This window comes from Lytechinus variegatus, chromosome 6 (assembly GCF_018143015.1).
Source record: "Lytechinus variegatus isolate NC3 chromosome 6, Lvar_3.0, whole genome shotgun sequence".
In the NCBI taxonomy this organism is placed as follows: domain Eukaryota; kingdom Metazoa; phylum Echinodermata; class Echinoidea; order Temnopleuroida; family Toxopneustidae; genus Lytechinus; species Lytechinus variegatus.
The window spans coordinates 39,380,159-39,398,180 of NC_054745.1; the positions used below are offsets into that span (position 1 = coordinate 39,380,159).

The window sequence follows — 18,022 nt, forward strand, 5'->3', positions numbered from 1 at the left end:
GTTGCAGTTGATTGTAACTCTTTGTAAGACAGGGCCCAGAAATTTACCACATGAGTGCTACTTCAACTCATTGCCTCAAGAAATCAGAGCAATTGCCAATTTAAATGCCTTTTCTCAAATGCAATAGTTGTTTTGTCAAATGATTCATCTTTCTCTTTTCTTTTCCTTTATTTTTGTGTTGTTCCCCCTCCTCCCTTAATTTATGTTGTTTGTTTTCTACAATTATATGTTAAAATGTTAATATGTTTGATGTTTTTAGACTTGTATTTTATTCTAAATCACGGCCTTGCTGAAAAGCAGTCTTTTTGGCTGAATTGCAGGCTTTTATGTTTTATCCGTGAATAAATAAATCAAACTCAACTCAAACTCAAACTTTGGACCTTCTAAGGGTAATTGCCATCCACAATCGCCAATGTATATATTACTGCACGGTAATCACGACAAAACACAAAAGCATGTATGGTTATATATCATTTTAATTTTCATGAATTTAATTGTATTCATTTCATAACTACACATGTTTAACATGGTGTAATAGTAATATATTTCTTTCAATACACAGAACTTAAATTTGATGTCCGACCATTTCCTATGCAATACTGATTTAGAAGGAAGGGAAGGGGTTGGAACGGGGCCTGACCCTTCCATAAAATCTTTCTTATTATTCAATTGAAATTTAGGCAATAACATATTAACTAATTTAGTATGAAAACAGTTTTTGAGCCGACTTGCCCTTAGCTGCCGTTGTAATAAGAACTTGATATGCATGCATGCATTCTGTCATGATATTTGCTTGAAAGATTTGTCAAATCAATACCACATTAATTTCATGACCCTGTATTCGAGTTTTTACGAACTTGTAATAATCAGATATGATTATTTACCTTTGGGATTGACCTTTAATGTCACTATCCAAAAGACATGAATCTCCATTGCAATATAAGTTTCTGTAAAGACATTCACTAGAAAGTTTAATGACTGAATTTCAACAATATATATATATAACTTAACAGACAAGACATTGAACAGAAGAAATAGACAATAATAGAATTGATTTGGAAGGAATTTCTGAAACTCCAAAATAATCCTGAGAGTTAAAGGTATTTTGAATACATTTCATTACACTTTTAATACATAAAGAACCAGACAATCACGCTTCTTCTGAAGAAGAATAAAATTTGTCCAAGAATAAGATTAATATAGGATATTGCGTATCAATCATCTATACTAATTGATTTCGAGTTAGTGTCGTCGGGTGGTCACACATTTAGCGCGGCATGTACGTTAAACTATGGCACGCCATTTTTTCATAAAATTCTATTTCTTAATAGCGAGCATTCTATACATGATATCGAGAATTGCTTTACGGCTCAAAGTAGAAAGAAAATGCATTATTTACCAAAAATAAATCTTTTAGTATTTCTAGCAATTTTTTATGACTTAGTTAGGAAATGGCTCGACGTTCGGAAGTCGGCAATAGCATCCAGGGCTTCGTAACACAAAGATTAGCAATCAATCGCTATTAAAATGAACGGACCAATCAAGATCAATGTTACACGCGTATTTGTAGCAAAATACTGACTAGGAAGTAGGAACCAATCAGAAGTGTTCTTTCATATTTTCGATTCATCGCAAACCTTTGTGTTACGGAGCCCAGGTGAGACAACCACTTTAAAGGGGAAACCAACCTTCGTCAAAAATTGTGTACGAGGAGGAAAAAAATCAGAAAAATAGCATGGTGAAAGTTTGAAAGAAATCCGACAAGGTATTAGACAGTTATGGCCATTTAAAAAATGAGATCACTTACATTTTTGGTAACTGGGGAGATAAATTCTGACAAGTGGCAAGTTCACCTTCTCCATAGATTCTACTCAATTACCAGAGATTTTCACGTAAGTGCCAATTCACATCGGGCAGTAATCAACTATTTATACATATAATTTGAAGTGAAACTTTTGAAAAAAAAACTTACATTTTAACCACTTTGTGTACAAAAATTCATAACTTTCTCTTTTATCAAATATTCTTCACACTTTCACCTATCTATTTGTCTGATTTTGTCGTTTCCTCTAAAGACAACTCATCATTTGAGTTGGAATTCCTTTAATGAACAAAAATATAAATGTTGCTTCTTTGGAAGTGCAGTGGCAAAGTGGTTCTGAGTCAGAGGGCTGTGTGTTCAAATCTCATCACGGCCTGGCATCCTTTGAAAAGGCATCAATCACCACTTCGCCGCTCCCCACGAAGGTGCAAATGGGTACCCGAAAGGATGTGAACGTCATTGTTGCTTGCTTAGTACTGTATGCACCTCACCGGCAACTGGCTGGTATACTCACCAGGGAGTGGAGGATGTGCATACATTGCGTGCGGGGATGACTGATTGAATCCAATGACCAGGGCTCCGTAACACAAAGGTTTGCGATGAATAGCAAATGTGAAAGAACACTTCTGATTGGTTTCTGGTCAGTATTTTGCGCCAAATGTGCGTGTAACATCAATCTTGATTGGTCAATTCATTTAGCGATTGATCGCTAGTCTTTGTGTTACGGAGCCCAGGTAATAATAAATCTCTAAGCCCTAGATACGTACAATGTATGTCTTATGCATATTATGAATAATAAAATTATTATTTACTATACTCTGTAGGGCTTGCATTTGTTGTGGAAATGGATGGTTTGGTCTAGAGGTTGTTGCTGAAGACGGAGGCTATTATTCCAGGCTTTCTAGGATGACAGCAATACCCTGTCCGCCACCGATACACGCTGAACCAACACCGTATTTATTGCCTCTCCGTCTGCATTAATATATAAAATAATAATAATAATGTCCATTTATATAGCGCAGTTATTATGTGCATATACTCGACTGTGTTTTGGTATCATGTCATTACCCCGGCTGTAGCTGAGCCGCCATATCAATAGGCGCTACAGGGTTCGAGGAATAAATCCTACAGCAAATTGTGCAGCACAATGTGGATAAATTTCTTGCCGAGGGAAATTACGCCTTGGCTGGGATTTGAACCCACAACCCTCTGTTTCAAAGTCCGAAGACTAATCCACCGTGCCACAACGCTCCATAAAAGAAGATTAAAAGGAATAAAGAAGTTTGAATTTAAACCAGTTAACGACATGCTGCATCGAACCCACTGCCACCGTTCTTTGTATACTATTTGTCCAACAAAAGCAAGAGTTATTGATGCTTTTCCTCACTTAATGAGCATAGATCCTCCTCTTCTATCAATCTGATGGCAGTTAATTGAATTGATCTGATGGATTTATCGCTAAAAAGCCCGCCAGTTTTTTTAGGATTAATATTGCAGTGAATGGATTTTTTATAGCATTTCAGCCGTAAAATCGCCTCAAGCCACATGTAATTTTTTCCCCTGCCCCCCCCCCCCCACTCTCTCCTTTTCCCCAGGAAATTGACCTACCTTAGCTCATGGACAAGATGTGCTGTGATTCTCGAACCAGAGGCCCCGACGGGATGACCCAGAGCGATTGCGCCCCCGTTGACGTTGGTCTTCTGCCGATCCAAGCCCAGCTCACGCTCCACTGCGATGAACTGTGCTGCAAAGGCCTCGTTGACCTAATAGTGAAATGAAAATATGACAATTTCAGGCTTCCCACAAAACAGAATTCCATGACTAAATTGCTGCTTTCCACGACTTCCGGTGACGTCCCGAGAGTTATGTAGACATGATCTTCCAATCCAGTTTGAAAAACCACCTCGCGATGTAGTTTTCAAGATTGCTCTGCCTCGTTAAACTGGTTTTAGTTGGTACTTCGAGAAGCGATCTTCGCTCACTTTGAGCGCGCTACTCCACACACTGTGTGTAGAAACGCTGCGGTTTCAAATTTTGCATCAAACAGGTCACCCCCACTGAGAGCGTTCCCATAGCAACAAGACCACTTCACGTGAAGCGTGTTTGAAAACCACTTTCGGATCATATGGGAACGCTAGCAAAGTGATCTCCAAACTAGTTTCCTGAATTGGTTTCTAATAAACAAGTTTTAGGAAGTAGAAAAGGAAAGGTGTCTTACTTCGACAAGGTCCATATCATCGAGCGTCAGGCCGGCTTTCTCTAAGGCACTCCTTACAGCATATACCGGTCCTATACCCATGATGCTAGGGTCGCAACCGGCAACGTTATAACTGACAAGCCTGGCAAGTGGAGTGAGGTTGTGCTTGGTAACTGCTTCCTCACTGGCTAGGATCACCGCTCCAGCTCCGTCACAGATACCCTATGAAATAGACATAAGGATTTTAATAGAATCATGGAGTCGTATGGTCTAGTAGTTTGAGCATTGGACTCTTGATAATGATGTTGTAAGTTCAAATTCCCGCTGAGGCATTGTCTTCGCTTTGATTGAAAAGGTCCAAGAGTTACGATTGATCCGATCAACCTCATTTTTACAGAAATCCATCATTGCCATAATATTTTCTACAGGAAATATTAAAGGGGAATCCAACCCAAATAAAAACTTGCTTTTATAAGGAAGGAAAAATCAGACAAGTTTATAGGTGAAAGTTTGAACAATATTGGACAAACAACAAGAAAGTTATGAATTTTTAAAAGTTGTATATATTGGTAATCACTATAACCATGGAGACTTCAAATTGGCCGCATATGGGATGTCATAGTGATGTAAGGCAAGGACTACTCTTCCATGTACTCCAATACATATTATGGCTAAAATGTCATTTTTCCCAAAAGTTTTATTTCAAATTATATTTTTCTTTCATGAGGACATAAAACAATATACTACCTGGGTTATATTTAGATTACTGCCCCAAGGGAATGAGTACTTAGGAGAAAACCACAAATCCCTGATAATAAAGTACATGGCCTATGAGAAAGTTGTCCTTGCCCCTTGTCATAATTTACTTACCCAGTTGCCAATTTGAAATCTACATAGTATTAGTGATCTCAATTTTAAAGAAGCTATAACTTTCTTATTGCTTGTCCGATTTCTTTCAAACTTTCACCATTCTGTTAAATTTATTTTTCTCCTTCCCAACACAACATTTTATGGCCAAGGCTGGATTCCCCTTTAACAATGCCCTTTGTAAACAAAGTGAAGCACACTGAATTTTCCAGAAAACAATGAATCTATAAATATACATCATAGTCAAAAAATATTTGAACAAACATGCATTTTAGAAGGTGACATTGCTGGCTTTCCATAGCTATGGTTCATTGGATCAATCGTAACTCTTTGTAAGACGGGCACATGATGTCAATAAGATCAATCACAATAACTGATTAACTTAGCAGTAAAATATTTCAAGTAATTAATTTATGTCAGCTTGGCGTTTCATAGCAGAAAGCTGTTCGGTTCCATGACATTTGCACTGGCGACAATTGCTCGGCTATACATTCCACACACTAATTGGATGAGCAATTTGAACCCTTGGCTTATCAAAATGATACCAGTATACCCTACCCTAAACCCTAAAACCCTATTGCAACCCTAAACCTAACCCTACATCTTTGACAAAATTAAGCCTGGAGCAATTGTCACAGGAGTGAACGTCATGTCACCAGCTGTCCTGCCATGTTCCTACAGGAGTTATGGTTCTAAAAACAGAATAAGAGGGAAACTCTATTAGCACGTCCAAAGTCCATAATGTGGATTATACTCAAGTATCATAAAAAAAATCACTCAAACATGCCACTCTTGGACAAGTGAGAATTGAATCTTGTATAATTTTTTAGTGGTAACTTGAATATTGACTTAAAGGTATTGTTTGTGAGCGGCCATTTTAAAAAATTCTCAAACCACGATGAAACATGTGTACAAGTGCATGTATTAGAACTAATAAACCCTGAAAACAACCATTATCGAGAATGAAAAGCTAAAACTACAAGGCAAACCCCGATTTTGTAAATAGGTGTCTTATAGACGCCTTAAGTGTATGGGATGAAATTAAGATGGTGTTTCCGGTCACTTTATATTTCAATTTTTGAAGAACTAAATAATTATTTTTGAACGCACTTTTTTCTGGGCTTCATTTTTGTAACATATCACAGACACAGGTGACAAGTGTGACCTTCTAGCTCAGATTTTTTAAAAGTCAAACCAATGTTAACCAATCAATTTTATACATTTCATGTGCCCTCTCCTAGCAATGTCTTTATTTTCTTTAACCCTTTCCCCCGCATACTTTGTACCAGTGCCAACTTGGTGCTGCGTGAACTTCGCTCAAATAAACAATCCATTGTTCCCCTCCCTAAAAATAATTCAGCACAGAGGGGTTCATGGCCCAGCGCACAAAGGCCCCTTATTCTGAAGTCGGGTATAACTTAACCCTATCTAGGCCGGGGGGGGGCCTCGGAGGCCCCCCCCCCCCCCGGCCTAGATAGGGTTAAGTTATACCCTAGGTCAACAAATCACGCGATATTTTTGCCGTGCGAAATTTTTTGACCGCGCCACTCGCTGAGTTTTTACTTTCAAGTCTTGCGCAACTTTTGAGACCAATTTTGCGTCACCCGGGTACGTGGTTCCGAAATTATGCAACATTATGTAAGTGCATGTCAGACCGAAAATTGCTCAAAAACGTGATTTCGTGTACAAAGTCAATGCAAATTGTGTTTTCAACCAAAATTCATAAATGTATGATTATTTTTAGTTTTGCTAGTCTAAATGTATTCATTTTACGATTTTTATGATCACAGAAGAGTCCTCAACACATTTCATTGAAAAAACAATGAAAAACAAAAGGTCAAAAAACAAAGAAATACATAAGAAATTGCAAAAAACAATATAATACATAAGAAAATGATTTGATATCACAATTTTTTTCATGTACTCTTGCTAAGGACACCACAAAGAGTTTCTATACCAAAAATTAGTACATTTGGAGCTTTATTTAGGGAGTTAGAGGAAAAAGTATGATTTTGCATACTAATTATGCATAAATTAGCATAATCACTTAATAGCGATTCGCATGAAATAAATTACTATACAATCTTGTAGATTATGTCCCAGACAACCCGCGTGCCAATTTTCGGCGCAATCACGCGGTCGACGGCCAAGATCTTGGGGGGGGGGCCTGGGAGGCCCCCCCCGGCCATAGGAACTCCCAAAATACCCCGGCCTAGATAGGGTTAAACGCAGGTTTAAAGTTGTGGTTTAAGTATGGGTAGCCAATTGTTACATAAATCAAGTGGTTTTTAAATCCACGGTTGAATGCAGATTTCCGGTATAAATTACACTTATTTTAATGCGTATATTAAAAAAAGTGTCCAAAGCTGATGCACGCTCTTGTCACAGTGCGCAAAATTGACACCTGTTGCCGTAATCAACCATGCTATTTTATCCATGAGTCCACTGTTTTGAATCAATGAGTCCACTCTTCAAACAGTGGACTCATGAATAGAAGAGCGTATCTAACCATGGTAACAGGCGTCAATTTGGCACACTGTGAAAAAAGCACGCATCAGCATTTGACATGTTTTATACACGCGCCCGATACGCGCTAAATTAAGCGTAATTTATACAGGAAATCTGCATAAACCATGGATTCGACCGTGGGTTTTTCAAAACTACCTTTGTGAATTCGGGCCAATGAGTGAAAAAGGGCAATTCAAATACTTATCATGCATACTTTACTACCTGATGGGATATCAGAGAGCTAAGATTACATCTTTATCTCCAAAGGTATGGTCTCAACATAGTTGAAAGCTTTTCTCTTACAACATTGGCCCCGTATCAACACAAGGGTTAGCGATTGATTGTACGCTTGACTTTTACGATCGATTCACAATCAATTGTAGAAAAATGCTCTACGATCATTGCTAAGCTTCACGAAACTGGCCCCGGAAGTGCTAATCAAAATTTGAGAAGTGAAGCAATACTCTGAGCATACATATTTCAGGTGTACTCACCGAGGCATTCCCTGCCGAGACCAGACCATTCTTCTTGAAAACCGGCGGTAACTTTGCAAGTTGAGCCATGTTGGTCTCCCGAGGGTGTTCGTCGGTTGTGACCAATTTTGGTCCTTTCCTGGTGGCGAGCTCGATGGGTGCCATTTCAACATCAAAGATCCCTGCCTTATTGGCTGGAAAAGAAGACATAATAGATATATTTAGATTCAAAGGGCAGACTGATCAGCAATCGTAATAGCCCGACCTCAAGATCTCAATCACTCCAATCTGGCTACCTTTCTAACCCATAATACAAAATTCTGAACAGTTTAGTCTTCGAAAATAGGCCAACTTCAATGATAACTCACTAATTGCCTTCTGGGAAAGTTCCTTAAACTGCAGATTAACGGCATTATGATCAGGCACCAGTTCCCGTAGACCATGCGATATGAAATGATAGTGCAAAGCAAGTTAATATGTAGAAGCCTATGGAGATATTGCCGGATTTTGGTGCTTAATTCAATAGTTGGACCTCTTAGGCAAACCATTCAGATGAAAATCTTCATTTTTAATGCACTACTAGAGGCTGAATAAAGACAGTAATATCTAATATCACTTGCTTCAGGTGTTCCTCTTCTTTTTTGTGGGGGGTGGGCATTTTGTTAAAATCCATAATGGTATATCTTGTCATTAACTCCACATAATGATTATATTTGTTCCTATATACCCCCCCCCCCAACGCCCCCACAAAGCTGTAATACTTCCTACCTTCAGCCCACCTCTGTTGACCAAGTAAAGCAAATTCATCACAATCTTCTCTCGTGACCTCATACTTAGCTCCAAGTGTTTCTGCCGTGATGCCCATGGGTGTCTTGATGTGTGCGTCAGTGAGGGTAGCCCACAGGGTATCCTCAAGCTAAAAAAAGAAAAAAGAAAACAAGAGAAAAATTCTTTATTCCCATAGGCATATTGATGTGTTCATCAGTGAGGGTAGCCATAGGGTGTCCTCAAGCTAAACAAAGAAAAAAAAATAGGAGAAAAATCTCAACAGATATCCTTATACTCGTAGGCCCGTATTCTGAAGTCAGGTTTAAAGTTGTAGTTAAGTATGGGAAGCCAAGAGCATCAAAATTGTAATAAGTTATATACGTTTCTTATTTTTACTGTGCTCTTTCCTGATTCATCGATAGAGAAGACAATCATCTATTTGTACTTCCAAGACAATTATGAATGATTTGAGAGCCAAATGAACTGAAGTATGATATCTCTACTGTAAGTGATTTATGCAATAATTGGCTTCCAATATTTAAACCACAACTTTAAACCTGAGTTTAAGTTAAACCCGACTTCAGAATGCGGGCCCTAGAGGTCTTGATTTGTGCATCAGTGTTAAAAGCCCATAGACTCCTTAAGCTAAACAAATTATTTAAAAAAAAAGATAAATTAGGAAGAAACCTCAACAGATGTTATTCCCATAGGCATCTTAATGTGTACGTCAGAGTGGTAGGATGCCCTCAAATTTAAAAAACAACATTTAAACATAAAGAGAAATATTCTTAACAGATATAGGTATCTAGATGTGTGTGTCGGTGAGGTTTGCCACTTGGGTGTCCTCAAGCTAATCAAATTGAAAAAAATATATAAATTAGGAAGAAATATCAACAGATATCTTTTGAACCCATCTAGGTGTCTTACTGTGTGCATCAGAGTGGGTGGCGATTAGGATGTCCTCAAGTTAACCAAATAATATGAAAATATAGGAGAAATATTCTAAACACATATCTAGATTCTAGATGTGGGTGTCAGCAAGAATTGCCTATAGTGCTCTCATGCTAATTAAAGAAAAGAATAAAGTGAAAAATCTAAAAAGATATCCTCAAGGGCTATCCTGGGCTGAAAACAATTATATTCAAATAAGAAATAGAGCAATCTTCACCCAGCAAAATGCTGAAAATTTCATCAAAATCAGATAACGAATAACAAAGTTATTGAACCTTAAGCTTAGCAATAGTTTGAGATAATTCTTTTGCTCATTTCTCACCAATTACACATAATTTACTTCCAGTGCCACTTGGCACATTTTTTTTTAAAGAGATTCAATTCACACTCATTTTCCGATTGGAATACCACAACTGAAATTTATCTTCAATGATGTGAATATTCATACGCAAACCACGTGAATGCATAATTCTTCAATAACTTCAAGTATAGGTATGCGGCTACATTGTACCAGCAAATATACCAATACAATTGGCTTGGGAACGTTTCAATGCATGCTAATGAGGGTGGGTTAAAATAGCAAATCAATTGAACCTTGAATGTGTATGCTTGATAATACTTCAAGTTGATAAGAAGATAGTAATAATATGATATTGGCTTGTCATACATTTGTTTGATCATTCAAAATGTATTTAAGGAAAAAGAAAAAAGATACGTGCCATTAATTTTGCCAATGCCACTTTATGAAAGTGGTAGAGACTGAATTACCATCCGGTAGCATATATGCACCGCAAAAACTGATTACATTTTAATCGCTTCCACAAGAAAACAGCCAGCAACGTTATGAAGAGCTCACTTGCAAAAGGGGTTAGGTCCATTTTTCATCAATTTTTTTTGTCTCAATGTATAGATTCTAAATAGCTCTATGAGATGATATCAAAGAAACGTTGAAATTCCCATCAAAAGGCGATCTAAAATGGCAAAGAAAAATCACTTTTTTTCAAAAGGATAAGGTCCATTTCAGATTTGTTGCAAAAGGGGCTAGGTCCACACAAATTTTTTTTAGAATATTTAAAAAATATAGCTAATTTTATGTTCACGTGATAGGTTTGGAAATCATGATTTTTAGTTACTCATAAGAAAATTGCAGTAATAAAATGAGAATAAAAAACATGCTTTTTCTCATTATGGTCCAAAGTGGACCTAACCCCTTTTGCAACTAAACTCTTCATATATGCGATTTCTAATGCATGCACAGTCTGCGGTAAAGAATATATGCATAAAATCAGAAATAAAATGTAACATATTTTTCTTTCCACATTGGGACTATTGCAGGATCTTGGGCAATATTTCTGTCATTATATAAGAATAATGATGATAATAATAATACATGAGTGTCATGAGATTTATATAGGGCACTTTCCATCTTGATTAGATGCTCAAGGCGCTTCAGAGCAGAACAAACAAAAGCTATTTACATACATGTATGATACATGTCTGAACAATAAGTCAATGTCTATCAAAAACACTCTTATACAGGTATATTTTCAGGTTGCCCTTGAAGGTGGTCACTGAAGTCTATGTTTTCAAACTGTGTGGGAGAGAATTCCACAGGCTAGGCCCTGCATGAGCAAAGGCCTGTTCCCCTCACTGATTTCTTAGTAACTGGAATTTGTAAGAGATTAGATGATGAGGATCGTAAATTTCTTGAGGGTTGGTAATGATACTTCAAAGACCTATTGTAACTGGGGGAAGTTCCATTGATTACATGAAAAATCAAAAGAAGGATTTTAAAGACTATGCGTTCCTTCAGGGGCAACCAGTGAAGGGATAGTTTAATTTTTAACGGGTATTCACACAATTATGCAGCAGCGAAAGGAAATAGTTACAATTCTGATTTTCTAAACAATCTTGAATATTGTTTGTTACAGATCTAGTGGCAACTCCAGAAAGAATGGTCCCCCCTCCCCAGAAGGCATTTTTTTGGGGGGGGGGGATTCTAGGGGTGATTTGGGCTGTCCCAAAGGGGAAATTGTCCGTTTGCCTCATGTATTTACAATGCTGATCGGCTTTAACCAGCCAAGTGTTTGGATACACTATTGATTCATCTCCAAAAGACATGTTTATCTTCTCTGATAAGAAAATGGCAATGTTTAACACAATGTTTCTGCTAAATCCAGAAATGAATATATCACGATGATTGAAAATCAAGTACACAATAAATCAAACTTCACAAACTACATGTAAGATAAAACTGTGTGTACAAATAAGACCCAAACTAAATGCTACTATCTTGTTTGTTTGCCTTTTTTTGGGGGGGGAGGGGGCAGCAAAGGTTATAGAGTTTGCTAAATTTTTTTCCTGTTTAAAGTTGTATTCTCTCTTAAAAGAATAAGCAATGTATTAGCATAAATTTGGAAATTACATATGAAATGGATATAAAAAATAAAAAGATTGCAGAAAAATTAAGTAATTATGGCATGCAACATAATAATAATAATAGACAGTTCTTGTATAGCGCATAACACATTATAAATAACGTCTCTATGCGCTTCCAAAGGACTTGGATATTATTACCCTGGCTTTAGCCTCGCAGCCTTTTTTACAGCGCGATGGCATTTCAAGGAATAAATTCCTGCCAGGTACCCATTTACCTCACCTGGGTTGAGTGCAGCACAATGTGGATAAATTTCTTGCTGAAGGAAACTACGCCATGGCTGGGATTTGAACCCACGACCCTCTGTTTCAAAGTCCGGAGACTAATCCACTGGGCCACAACGCTCCACACATATATTACTGTTGACTATATAGTCTGTGTTATTGTTTCTCACATCATTGGAAAGTGAAAAAATGACAGAATAAATCTTTTGTTTTCTTCAAATGAAATGTAAGAAATTATATTAAGAAAAACATAAACGCAATTGACTACTAAAACCATAAAATAAATCCATTTGAGGTCTCATATGCACTTAAAAAATGTTACGTAATTTTGAAACAGTGTACCGAGGCATCGAAAATTTATCAAGACGCGCGAGACTTGAAAGTACAAAGTCAGCGAGCAGCACTGTAAAATTTTCCGCAGGTGGTGGGGTAAAATCACTCCCCCCTTTCAATTAGGGTTAAGTAAAATACTTTACCTTCTGATCTTCACCAAGTTTGGTACCAAATCTTGCCCCTCTCAGGGTGTAGGGAGCCATGCTCATATTCTCCGTTCCCCCTGTCAGAGCGACCTCTGCATCACCAGCCAATATCTCCTAAAAAGTTAAGATGAGAATGAATAATTAGACCAACCATTGCTAGAAATATCAATGAAGGTCAGGGGCAGATCCAGGATTTTCCAGAAAGTGGGGGGGGGGGGGCACACTTTCCTGAGAAAAATTTGACAAGCCAAAAAAAAAGAAAAGGGTTCTCACTTGGGTATGAATGAGGACATATCCCAATTATATATATATATGCTGTACCTATCAAGGAGGGGGGGGGGGGGCACACTTGTTTAAGACAAACATATTTACACTAGTTACAAATATTGGCTATGGCTCTCAAGGGGGGGCACGGGCCAGATAAGCATCCCGGCCCCTTCAATCGACCACTGCAGGAGGTGATTGATAACCCTACCCTATGGCATTACAATGGAAATGCAATTTCAAACACATTTAGGAAATAAATCCTGTATTTCTGTACCCCAAGATGAATATTCGTGCTCACTTTCAGTAGCACTGGCTAAATACTGGGGAAGTAGTTTGATCCCCAAGTTTTCCTTAAAACATTGTTTCTTTGCATTGCCATCAGTTTCTTTCCAAACAAAATGTTACAAAAAAAGTGCATGATTGCCAGACTACAAGACAAGACATAGAGAAAATAAATTACGTTCTTCTGAGAATGGCGCTCCTATGGCCTACGTATGTCATTTACCTGCGTAGCTGTTACAATAGAAGTGAACCCGGACCCACACAGTCTGTTAACAGTGAGGGCAGGCTTCGACATGGGTACCCCACAACGGAGTGCAACATGCCTGGCGGTGTAAGCAGCATCTGGCGATGTCTAGTAGAAAGAAAAATAGGGTCAACAATGAATAAAGTTTGTTTCCTTTTAGCCCATTCGTGTATTCTGGCATTTTGGCTTCTTACAGTCCACCCATGGCATATTTTTGGACGGCTGCTCAAAAATCCCAAACCCTAATCTATTCATTCAAACATCCTTGGTTCTTTAAAAAGGCACTTCCAAGAAGAAATCAATTGTAAATGCTTTACCTCATTCAAATGATACAATATACGGGTACTTTCAACATTATGAAAGATAATTATTGCAAAATGTACCCTTCTGACCTTAATATTTCATCTCTATTTATAGGCCTCAGATCCCTTTCACAGGCCTTGAGGATTGATTTTGCCCCTCTTTTTATCACTTTTTTAATGACCTATTAAAGATAAAATGTGTCCGCAACAAAAAGGGGACTTGCTCTATAGAAATCTAAGGCTTTATAAGATAACATGAAAAAATGACCCATTTGAAGGGAAAAATAACCACAGAGTCGGCCATTTGAAATTTTACCAAGTTGCACCAAATCTTTTTATCCTTTGAAATGTCCTCACCTGTGCTACGTTTCCCACGACAGTGGTATCTATGATTTCAGGGTTGATGTTGCCCGATGCTAGTGCTGCCTTGGCCGCCACTTCAGCAAGGTCTGTACCACTCTTATCCTTTAGAACACCACCAAAGGTACCAAACGGAGTGCGCTTGGCACCGACAATGAAGATTCCTGAAAACAATTATAATGCAGAGGGCAAGCTCTTTGAACAATGGGTGAATGTAGAAGTAATTAGGGTTTATTTTTATTTGGTCCCATGCCAATTCGTCCAATTATCAACTCGTCTACTATCATTTGGTCTACCAGCAGTTCATCAATTTTTTTCCATTTCGTCAATTCATCATTTCATTTAATAACCAGTTGGTCCAATAGCAAAAAAAATCCATTTGGTCTAATGAGACTAAGTGTTGATTAGGCAAAACGAATGAAAATAAAACAAATATTATTAGACCAACTGGTTGTGAGACGAGATGGTCATAGATGAGCTGGTGATTAAACCAAGTAAAGATTGAACCAAATGGTTGTTACATGAAATGTTGACAGATGGAATGGCATTAAGGCCACCGCACACCTTACGACCCGACTAGTCGCCGACTGGGTGAGGGGAGATGTGACATCACAGCTCTTGTCAGCTTGAGCGTCGCAGACCGGTCAGAGACCAGTCGCAAGGAAAATCGGAAGGATTTGACATGTTGAATCCTTATGACTGAATCGCAAGCTCAATCCAACCTCCAGCCAATCAGACAGCAGAGTTGCATAACGCGTATTATGATAAACAACGCACATACGCAGTAGAAAGCACAATTTCTCAGATGCTACGCCAAAAAGCAAAAAGTGCATGCGTGAGTTGCAGATCGGATCGCAAGGTGTGCGGTGTCGAGGCTTATGACTGCCTTGCTACTCATCTCTCCTCACTCAGTCGCAAGCCAGTCGGCGACCGGTCGGGTAGTAAGGTGTGCGGTGGACTTTAGACTACATGAAGGTAGACCATGTGATGAGTGGACGAGTTGGCAGTAGACAAATTGGCAATTAGTATGAATCAAATTAGCTCCATACATATATCATTATAGTGTTGCCAAATGTTGCACAAGAAACAGCTGGGTAGGCCGTAGGCCTACCATCAACATTCGTGTGTGTATACTGTATAGAGTCCACTGAGAAAACATCGGGGACAAGTTTTTTTAATTAAATGTTCAGCAAAATTAGAAGTCAAATACATATGAAGCTGTCCTTAAGCTTAAATAAAAAAATATATATCCAGACATAGGCTACAGTGAATATGAAATATGCATGCCAAAGGGGGAAACATCTAAAGTTAAAAGCCATTGAATGTGTGACTTATTGTTGAGGATAGGGCGGGGCATGTCGATTCACAGCTGTGAAGTTATGGCAAAGCATTTCAAGGTTTTATGGAATTGTAACATGTGATGTAATTTGACATTATATAATATTGCAGTAAAAAGCAAACACATATACCGTATAAAGTGGAAATATGATTTGTGAAATGCAAATTTTGAACTCTAGTCTAACTATAAAGTCTAAATACATAGGACTCCACATTAACTTTTTTTGTTGGTGGCCCGTTCAGGCAGGGTGCTACATAAGCACTTGCCTGATTCCCAGGGCAAGTAAAAGTTCAAGTTTCTTAAAAAGTTATTAAAAGTTAGAGTTGGGCAAGTTTTTTGAAGTAAAGACCAAGACTACTTGCACGACTTGGGCAAGCAAAATTCTCACAGAAGAATTACCTAGCAGTTTTTTCTACCTTTGAGTTCCTAACACCAAGTGTCTACCGAGGAGACTACTAGGGCGTGAAACAAGCCCAAAACGAACAAGAATGACCAAAATTAGAGTGGATATGATATTGACCAAAATTTTGGTCATGGACTGAAGGCAAGATAAAATCACAAATAAATGCAATGACAAAGTAGATCAGTGCATGTCAAAAGAGAAAAAAGGGTCTATGGTTTATAAAACCGCAAAACTTTTTTTGAATAAGTAAAACTTTTTTTTCAAGTATCTTTTCGGGCAAGTGAAATAGATTTTTGGGGCGAGTATATTCCAACTATTCAAAAATTAATTTGCCCAACTGGGCAAGTCCTTCTAAAAAGTTATGTAACACCCTGCGTTAAGGCCACCAAAACCTTCAAATAATTTATTTTTGGTGGCCCGAAAAATACAAAGAAACACATTAAAAATGAAGAAAACAAACTTCAGAAATATTAATTCTGCAGCCATTACCACTAAGTTACTTTCGTTTTGTACATCTTGTATAATAAGCTTCTTGAATCTCATGCAGTTTACAAATTGCTTCAAGTTCAAGCCAAATGGGGTTGGAGTCTGATTTAGAGTGTTAAATGAGATTCATTTTTCAAACTGTAATTTAGTTGACAAGCAGAACACAATTTTGAGTCGCTTCATCAAAAGCACCAATGCCAACTTCTAGCACCAGTAGCAAATAGTACCTAGCAGCTCATCAACCTGTAACAAACACTGAGAGAATACTGAGGAGTTCATTTGGGTGTGGAAACGACCCACAACGAATAACAACAACAACAATTTTCAGTCAGGACAAGGTGACATTCACAATGACAAGGTCATGATTCATTCAGAGCTCTCTCTCTCTCTCTCTCTGTCCTTGGCCATTGTTCAGTTGGCTGCCTTTTTCTGCCCTGGTATTATTAGTATTTGGCAGACTAAAAAAGTTAGAATGAGTCTACATTATATAACATCAAATGCAATGCAAACAGAATTATCCCAATAATGAATACAATCCCGTACCGAAGCATACAAAATCAATCTTATTTATTCTGACTATTGAAACTAATTATGATTGCGAATTCGCAACCGCAGCGGTGTCAAACGTGCATACCGTATCATCACTGCCCCCAGGGTTTCCCCGCAAACTCGCAAGCAAGATGCGGTACCAGCGAAGAGACAGCACAGAGTCGGGCACAGAAAATAGAAAAATGAGAGAAGACAGCAATTAAATTCAAATTATGAAATTTATCATATCGACACTTTAAGCTAATCATACAATTACCTCGAGTCAGGGCCATGATATGACTTTCAACGACTTTATAAGACCAATTATTTTATTTGGAGTGCAAAGTCTGTGCCACTTCTCCAATTTCAGAGTTCGTTCTGTCTCGAAATGCTTTTGAAAAGATTTGGCGCCATCTAGTGACAATATACCGTACCGGTACGTACCGGCAAAAAAAATAATTACAAACGAGGAAAATGGAAAGAGGCGGGGTCGGGGTCGCGTCGGGGGAGGTAGGGGGGGGGCCTGGAGATCCCATCATCATTACGATGCAGTTCACTAACTTGCAAAACGGGACATGTGTCATGACTGTTATGAAATGGCTGAAATTGAATTTGCATCATGTTCAAACAGAATGTGCAATAAAGAAATTTGCTTGTTTGTTCATTGAATCTGTGTTTACTTCATAATTTTATTTGTTATGATTCTATTTATAAACAGTCACGTATTTCATTTAGTAGTTTTATTTCAACAAAATCCAACTAAAAAATGTACTATGTACTAAATTAAGGCTTTCAAAAGCCTAAGTTACTTTTACAGGAGTACATGAATTGCAATTTTAGCGCTATAATAATAATGATGACAATGGCATATTTACCCAGGGTAGCCACTTCAGTTCCGAAAACTGTTCTCCTAGCGGGCCCTGCTTTTATTATTACCCCGGCCTTAGCACGGCTACCTTGATCGGGCGCTCGAGCATTCGTGGAATTTCTTAATTCCTACCGGGTACCCATTCACCTCACCTGGGTCGAGTGCAGCACAGTGTGGATAAATTTCTTGCAGAAGGAAATTAGGGCATGGCTGGGAT

At 38.1% G+C, this 18,022-nt stretch overlaps 1 protein-coding gene across 1 annotated transcript; it reads right to left on the minus strand.

Annotated features, from left to right (window-relative positions):
* Positions 1-458: 458 nt before the first annotated feature.
* On the minus strand, positions 459-17,324 carry LOC121417458 (3-ketoacyl-CoA thiolase, mitochondrial-like). Its single transcript, XM_041611173.1, has 9 exons — positions 17,215-17,324; positions 14,179-14,345; positions 13,499-13,627; positions 12,724-12,840; positions 8,636-8,783; positions 7,889-8,061; positions 4,041-4,241; positions 3,431-3,585; positions 459-2,794 (listed from the first exon to the last, which is right to left on the minus strand). The coding sequence occupies exons 1-9, from the start codon at positions 17,228-17,230 to the stop codon at positions 2,710-2,712; spliced, it is 1,191 nt and encodes a 396-aa protein (XP_041467107.1). The 5' UTR covers positions 17,231-17,324; the 3' UTR covers positions 459-2,709.
* Between the last annotated feature and the right edge of the window lie 698 nt (positions 17,325-18,022).

Excerpts from the sequence above, each read along its gene's own strand:
- LOC121417458 (XM_041611173.1), bottom strand. Across the intron at positions 8,062-8,635 it reads TCAACAGAGGTGGGCTGAAG|CCAATAAGGCAGGGATCTTT; the intron begins GTAGGAAGTATT and ends CTTCTTTTCCAG. Across the intron at positions 4,242-7,888 it reads TCTCGGCAGGGAATGCCTCG|GGTATCTGTGACGGAGCTGG; the intron begins GTGAGTACACCT and ends TCTATTTCATAG.